We start from the raw sequence: 7,868 nt of genomic DNA, 5'->3' as shown, positions 1-7,868 counted from the left end.
CAGTGGAATGAACCACAACTGCTAGTGGGGGGGAGCAAGCATTTAACAAAACTGACAGTAGAATGCTTGCAGTGGCTGCGGAATGAAGCTGCAGCTTTTCACAATGGCTGTAAAGGTAAGTAAATAAACGCTTCTCCTGCAGGTTGGAATTATTTTATAAGTGGCCCTCTGATGACAACAAGGTCACCTCATCCATTCCCTATACTATCCAAAACTAAGAATTACATTTTACATTGATTACATAGATACATTGATAAGAGGAGAGGCCACGGCTCAACGTGGCTGCACAAAACATTACTACACAGTACTACAACTGTGATTCTCAGAGTATAGTGGCAGACGGCGGCCCGCATCACGTGAGCAGCGACGCCGCCTGCAGAACGGGAGTGCATGCGCAGTGTTCACTCTAAGCAGGGGGACGCGCGCGGGAGCGGGCACGCAGACTGGGAATTCTTGCATGCCCGCTTTCACGTTACACCGGTGGCGGAAGTGAACGTGGTGAGAGGACCAAGATGGCCACTCCATATGTGACCGATGACTCCGGTGAGTAGAGCGATGCCGGACGGAGACTGTGTGCAGGGTCCACATCTCTGACTGCTAGCTCACCACCAGGCTTCTCTTTCAATGTGTAGAGTGTTCCCAGCACATTCACTGACTGCATCCTGCACCATTCACTGGCAGATTCGCTGTGTACACACACTGACCCGTGTATTCCCAGCTCATTGGATCACACGTGACCCCCTGGTATAGTTCTGAGCATTCAGAGAGCTCAGCCATTGTTACCAGTCTGAATGCATATATATTCCAGGAAGCCGTGCTTGTGGAGTGTTCTCCCTTCAGCTCACAGATTTAAGTTTCGTGGGCTAGAATCAAAGCACATGTTCCATAGAGATGAACTCACACATAACATGTATGAAGAATGCACACATGTGACTGTTCACTCAGCCATCAACATAAGGTGATAGAGAATAGGCATGCATGAGCAACAGGTGATGTCATGTTTATTGCCTGTGCACTCCCCCGTCATACACGTTTATTCCCTGTGCACTCCCCCGTCATACACGTTTATTCCCTGTGCACTCCCCCGTCATACACGTCTATTCCCTGTGCACTCCCCCCGTCATACGCGTCTATTCCCTGTGCACTCCCCCCGTCATACGCGTCTATTCCCTGTGCACTCCCCCCGTCATACGCGTCTATTCCCTGTGCACTCCCCCCGTCATACGCGTCTATTCCCTGTGCACTCCCCCCGTCATACGCGTCTATTCCCTGTGCACTCCCCCCGTCATACGCGTCTATTCCCTGTGCACTCCCCCCGTCATACGCGTCTATTCCCTGTGCACTCCCCCCGTCATACGCGTCTATTCCCTGTGCACTCCCCCCGTCATACGCGTCTATTCCCTGTGCACTCCCCCCGTCATACGCGTCTATTCCCTGTGCACTCCCCCCGTCATACGCGTCTATTCCCTGTGCACTCCCCCCGTCATACGCGTCTATTCCCTGTGCACTCCCCCCGTCATACGCGTCTATTCCCTGTGCACTCCCCCCGTCATACGCGTCTATTCCCTGTGCACTCCCCCCGTCATACGCGTCTATTCCCTGTGCACTCCCCCCGTCATACGCGTCTATTCCCTGTGCACTCCCCCCGTCATACGCGTCTATTCCCTGTGCACTCCCCCCGTCATACGCGTCTATTCCCTGTGCACTCCCCCCGTCATACGCGTCTATTCCCTGTGCACTCCCCCCGTCATACGCGTCTATTCCCTGTGCACTCCCCCCGTCATACGCGTCTATTCCCTGTGCACTCCCCCCGTCATACGCGTCTATTCCCTGTGCACTCCCCCCGTCATACGCGTCTATTCCCTGTGCACTCCCCCCGTCATACGCGTCTATTCCCTGTGCACTCCCCCCGTCATACGCGTCTATTCCCTGTGCACTCCCCCCGTCATACGCGTCTATTCCCTGTGCACTCCCCCCGTCATACGCGTCTATTCCCTGTGCACTCCCCCCGTCATACGCGTCTATTCCCTGTGCACTCCCCCCGTCATACGCGTCTATTCCCTGTGCACTCCCCCCGTCATACGCGTCTATTCCCTGTGCACTCCCCCCGTCATACGCGTCTATTCCCTGTGCACTCCCCCCGTCATACGCGTCTATTCCCTGTGCACTCCCCCCGTCATACGCGTCTATTCCCTGTGCACTCCCCCCGTCATACGCGTCTATTCCCTGTGCACTCCCCCCGTCATACGCGTCTATTCCCTGTGCACTCCCCCCGTCATACGCGTCTATTCCCTGTGCACTCCCCCCGTCATACGCGTCTATTCCCTGTGCACTCCCCCCGTCATACGCGTCTATTCCCTGTGCACTCCCCCCGTCATACGCGTCTATTCCCTTACATTTCTGGGCAGTGTGGGGTCCCTACCCCGAGCCATACATTTCTGGGCAATGTGGGGTCCCTACCCCGAGCCATACATTTCTGGGCAGTGTGGGGTCCCTACCCCGAGCCCTACATTTCTGGGCAGTGTGGGGTCCCTACCCCGAGCCATACATTTCTGGGCAGTGTGGGGTCCCTACCCCGAGCCATACATTTCTGGGCAGTGTGGCGTCCCTACCTCGAGCCATACATTTCTGGGCAGTGTGGCGTCCCTACCTCGAGCCATACATTTCTGGGCAGTGTGGGGGTCACAATTTTGATCAGTAGCGTGTCACCTGGTCCCAGCTATTCATGCCTTCAGCAGAGTCAGGGAATGGTATACTGCTATAAGTTCATAGTGGTTGAAGCTTGTAGCAGAATATGGTGGCTTCCTGAGCTGGAAAGATTTCTGTTCTGATGTAAGCCTTACGTCCCTGGCAGTAAAAGGGTTATTCTCAAAATGCTGACCCTCTGGCTTCAATACTTTGAATCATTGACACCGGAGCAGTATGCAGATAGTAAAGATCGCAACCACTCAAATCAATTTCTAATTCCTCAGCACAAAAAAAAGTCTAAACTGTTTTAATATGTTAAAAAGCAGAAGATTTTGTTGCAGACATTTACAGCAGGACACAGTAGTCATGTGGAGGTTGGCAGGAGGGACCTGGAGATCCAACAAGCTCGCTCCTGTGATGGACTAGAATCTCATGTTTAGTTTATTAATTTGTATTGAGATTGTAGTCCATCATGGGAGGGAGCTTTGTGCGGTGACTACTTTACAACACACAAATATAAATTGGCACAGCTGCAGCATTGACTGAGAGTAATAAATGCCCCATGATGGTGTAAGTGGAAGTGATAAATGCCACATCATTGGTTTCAGGAGAAGTAGTAAATGCCCCTTCATGGTGTAGATGCCACATTGATACATGCCACATCATTGGTCTCCCTAGGAGTAATAAATGACCTATAATTTTGTAAGAGGAAGTGATAAATGCAACATTATTGGTGTCAGTGGGATTCAGAGTTTCCCCAGGATTACTGTTCAGTGGCTTTGTGTAGGCTCCATGTATTGCACCACTCCTCATAATAATGTCATGGCAGGAACAATACGGGCACTATCAGACAAGAAATGACTCTGCTTTACAACGTTCGTCGGTTTCCTACACCTAGCAATGAAAAAGCCCTGCATGCAGGGATTTCTCATTGCAGAGGCCAGCTTATGGCAACCAGTGAGCTATAGTTTGGGGAACACCCAAGAAGAAGTAAAAGTAGCAGCCATCTACATAAGTAATACACAAAGATGATAGCTGTCTCTTATTTCCAGGGATAAGCCTTAGTTGTAAAGATTTCATGGCAGCAAATTTAAATGCTGCTTTTCAGTTTTGACCAGCTGTTCAATATATTTCCTTTTGCTTTATGCCAAATGGAATCTAGCATTCAGTCTTTTATAAATATACCCCTATAGTACTACTCCGTAATTTTGTCTTTTGTGGCTACTTTTGTTCCCCATGATCCCTGTGTTGCAAAGTAGCCAACGCTCCAAGCTCGCTCCTGTAACTGACTACAATCTCATGTTTACTTTACTAATTTGTGTTGAGATTGTAGTCCATCACAGGAGTGATTTTGGAGCGGTGGTTACTTTACAACACACACAGGAAGCATGGGGAACAAAAGTAGCCACCCTCCAGAAGGAAGGACAGTGTCAGCACCAATTCAGAGATGATTGGAGGATCTACAGCCGAGTGATACACAAATAAGATACATTTTTATTAATAGTTAAGGGATTTGAATGATTTTTAGGATTTAACTCCTGAGTTTGGTGTCACTTTAGGAATGAGATAGAACTAGCTAATCTATTTTTGGCAGGGTAAAGCATGCCCAGTAGTTCTTGGTTCAGAGCTCTCAATGTTAAAGTTAAAAATGAAAGACTTTTAGTACATGTCCCTAACCCTTAAACCTTATCCAGATGGGAATATTGGCTTACTACACATGACCAAAGAAAACTTAATCTTAATGCTTTGGCCTTGTGTGGTTTGTCAGCTCCTCCTCCTTCCCTGCAGCACCCTGGTCACATTTGCTGCTATTCCCAGCTGTCATTTAGACAGCCAGGGTTTGTTTTGTACCTTGTGTGTTATTCCAGCTCCTCCTCTTTCCCTGCAGCTCCCTGGTCACATTTGCTGCTATTCCCAGCTGTCATTTTGTAGTGTTCGCCCAAAGGTAAGTATAGCAGGAGTGGGGAAGAGTAGGCCAGATTAGAGGGTGTAATTCCATTTTCCCAAATTCACCTGGAAAAGTGGAATTCCCCTTTGAACCTCCCACTAACATACACTATATTGCCAAAAGTATTGGGACACCCCTCCAAATCATTGGATTCAGGTGTTCCAATCACCTCCATGGCCACAGGTGTATAAAATCAAGTATCTAGGCATGCAGACTGCTTCTACAAACATTTGTGATAGAATGGGTCGCTCTCAGGAGCTCAGTGAATTCAAGCGTGGTACTGTGATAGGTGGTGTAATAAGTCAATCCGTGAAATTTAGTGATGGGCTCGGGCGTGTTCGCAGCTCTACGTGCCGAGCTCACCAGGAAGCTGACAGTGCCGCAGGGCCAATCACAGGTACTGAGACATTATCCCAGCCCGCAGCTGCAGAGATTGGGATATGTCTCAGTACCTGTGATTGGCGCTGCCAGTTTCCTGGCGTGCTCGGCACGTGGAGCTGCGAACACGCCCGAGCCCATCACTAGTGAAATTTCCTTGTCAAATATTCCACGGTCAACTGTTAGTGGTATTGTAACAAAGTGGAAGCAACTGGGAACAACAGCAACTCAGCCAGGAAGTGATAGGCCATGTAAAATGACAGAGCGGGGTCAGTGCATGCTGAAGGGCACAGTGCGCAGAAGTCACCACCTGTCTGCAGGGTCAATATCTACAGACCTCCAAACCTCATGTGGCCTTCAGATTGGCACAACAACAGTGCGTAGAGAGCTTCATGGAATGGGTTTCCACGGCCGAGCAGCTGCATCCCAGCCTTACATCACCAAGCGCAATGCAAAGAGTCAGATGCAGTGGTGTAAAGCACACCGCCACTGGACTCTAGAGTGACGAATCACGCTTCCCTGTCTGGCAATCCGATGGACGTGTCTGGGTTTGGTGGTTCCCAGGAGAACGGTACTTGCCTGACTGCATTGTGCAGAGTGTAAAGTTTGGTGGAGGGGGATTATGGTATTAGGTTGTTTTTCAGGAGTTGGGCTTGGCCAGTGACGGGAACTCTTAAGGCATCAGCATACCAAGACATTTTGAACAATTTCATGCTCCCAACTTTGTGGGAACAGTTTTGGGGATGGCCCCTTCATTGTTCCAACATGACTGCTCACCAGTGTACAAAGCAAGGTCCATTAAGACATGGATGAGCAAGTTTGACTGGCCTGAACAGAGTCCTGACCTCAACCCGAGAGAACACCTGTGGGATGAATTAGAGTGGAGATTGCGAGCCCGGCCTTCTCGTCCAACATCAGTACCTGACCTCACAAATGTGCTTCTGGAAGAATGGTCAAACATTCCCATAGACACACTCCTAAACCTTGTGGGCGCCTTCCCAGAAGAGTTGAAGCTGTTATAGCGGCAAAGGGTGGGCCAACTCAATATTGAACCCTACGGACTAAGACTGGGATGCCATTGAAGTTCATGTGTGTCTAAAGGCAGGCGTCCCAATACTTTTGGTAATATAGTGTAGAAACTCATCTAACCTTAACCTCCAACATGGCTCATAATATCAACTGTTAGATGAACTTTCCATAAAAAGTCCTAATTTCTAACTTGAACTTGTCCACTTAGACCCCATTCACATTTGTGTGGTACCTTAGCGCCCGTTGCATTAAAGCAGACCGTTCTTTGAATATTCCTTATGCTGCAGCTATATAGATAGCTGAGATTTTGGACTTTTTGTTTATTGCAGATTCTTGTCTGTGGAAATATTCCATTGTTTTCCAAACCGTTCCAGCAACAATTTCTATATAGTAGGGATGCACCCATACCGATACTAGTATTGGTTCCCGAGTAACTAGGCGAGTGCTCGTATTCGCCCAAGTGCTTCGATACTTATCACGATTCCGGAACTTCCGGTCAGAGGGAGATTGACCGGCAATGTCGTGAGGGAACATGGAGCTGGCTTCCTAGCCAATCAGGAAGCTGGGCAGAGGGTAATGACTCACGGGCCAGATTCCTGATTGGCCGGGAAGCCGGCTTAATGCTGATTGGTTGGCCCAGCCAATCGGCATCAAGCCAGCCAAACAGCATGGAGCCTGCTGCAGGGCCGTGGGTAATGACCTGCCTTCAGGCTTTCTGATTTGCCCTGGATGCCGGCTCCATGCTGATTGGCTGGGAAGCCGGCTTCCTGGCCAAAAAGCATGGAGCCGGATTCCCGGGCAATCAAGAATCCGGGAAGCCGGCTCCATGCTACCAGAAGTGCCAGTAACGGTACTTGGTATCGGCGAGTCCGAAATTTAAATATTGGTACCCGATACCGAAAAACTGGTGTCCGTGCATCCCTACTATATAGTATTGCCACACAATGAAACCACATTATTCAGTCTATGCATGCTTGAGGTTACCTTCAGAACATGCAGTGTTGGAAAAAGATGCCACATTCCATGGAAGGGACTTTCCTGTAAGATGTCCTCAGGTTCTCTGCAGACCTGTGTCAGAGGCAATGAACCAGTTGTAGGAATGGGGAGTCTGAGAAATCCTGATCACAAAACCTCCTGTGAAGGACACACTCGTCTATCTTTATTTTCTAAAATAATATAAGACATCATGTGAACAATGATATTTGGTGTAGTGATTATAGGTACCTACAGAACAAGTTTTCTATACAGTTGAGGGTCATTTTACTTTTCATTGATTGCACTATACTGTTATTGTAGGATACCTTGTTGGGTCTGGCCAGGCAGTCTGGTATAGTTTTATTTGTGTATTTTGTGTGGGACACAACACTTTTGTTGCAGACTCCTGCAGTCATATCTTTTTATTGTTTATGATTAGCTAACATTTCAGTATATTTTGATTTAGGGCGCTCTGTCATCCCCATACAGAGGGACGTTTGGTGTGAATCGTTTTATCTTGATGATCAGTATTATGTGTTTACTGATATAAAAGAGCACTGCAGAGCATGGTGAATAAATGATGTGACCCTTGTAATTTGTAGCAGCAGTTTCAATGGCATGAAATGTGATCTGTGAGCCACCAGAGGACTATCTTTAACTGGAACTCAATACATTTAAAAGATAAGAAGTGCTGCTTTGCTAAAGGTGTCTTTAATCGTGTATCGTGCAGTGACATGGGAAGGCCTTTAACCCTTTGGCTGCCAGAGCAGTTTTTGTTTTGTACAAATGTCAAAATGCATGTTTTAGGCCTGAAGATTACTTCAGTCCCCCCCCCCCCCCCCGACCCACC

General features: G+C 48.5%; 1 protein-coding gene across 1 annotated transcript in view; it reads left to right on the top strand.

Moving 5' to 3' along the window:
* The first annotated feature begins 410 nt into the window (after positions 1-410).
* The window catches only part of PYM1 (PYM homolog 1, exon junction complex associated factor), a 19,758-nt gene continuing 12,300 nt past the window's right edge, over positions 411-7,868 (top strand). Inside the window, exon 1 of the mRNA XM_018562033.1 lies at positions 411-543. Coding sequence (XP_018417535.1) covers positions 513-543 — 31 coding nt within the window. The 5' untranslated portion in view covers positions 411-512. The remainder of the gene's footprint in view (positions 544-7,868) is intronic.

Source organism: Nanorana parkeri, unplaced genomic scaffold (genome assembly GCF_000935625.1).
Source record: "Nanorana parkeri isolate BGI_ZX_2015 unplaced genomic scaffold, ASM93562v1 scaffold556, whole genome shotgun sequence".
Taxonomy (NCBI): domain Eukaryota; kingdom Metazoa; phylum Chordata; class Amphibia; order Anura; family Dicroglossidae; genus Nanorana; species Nanorana parkeri.
The sequence above is the reverse complement of the archived record's forward strand: the minus strand, read 5'-3'. Positions and strand labels throughout refer to the sequence as shown.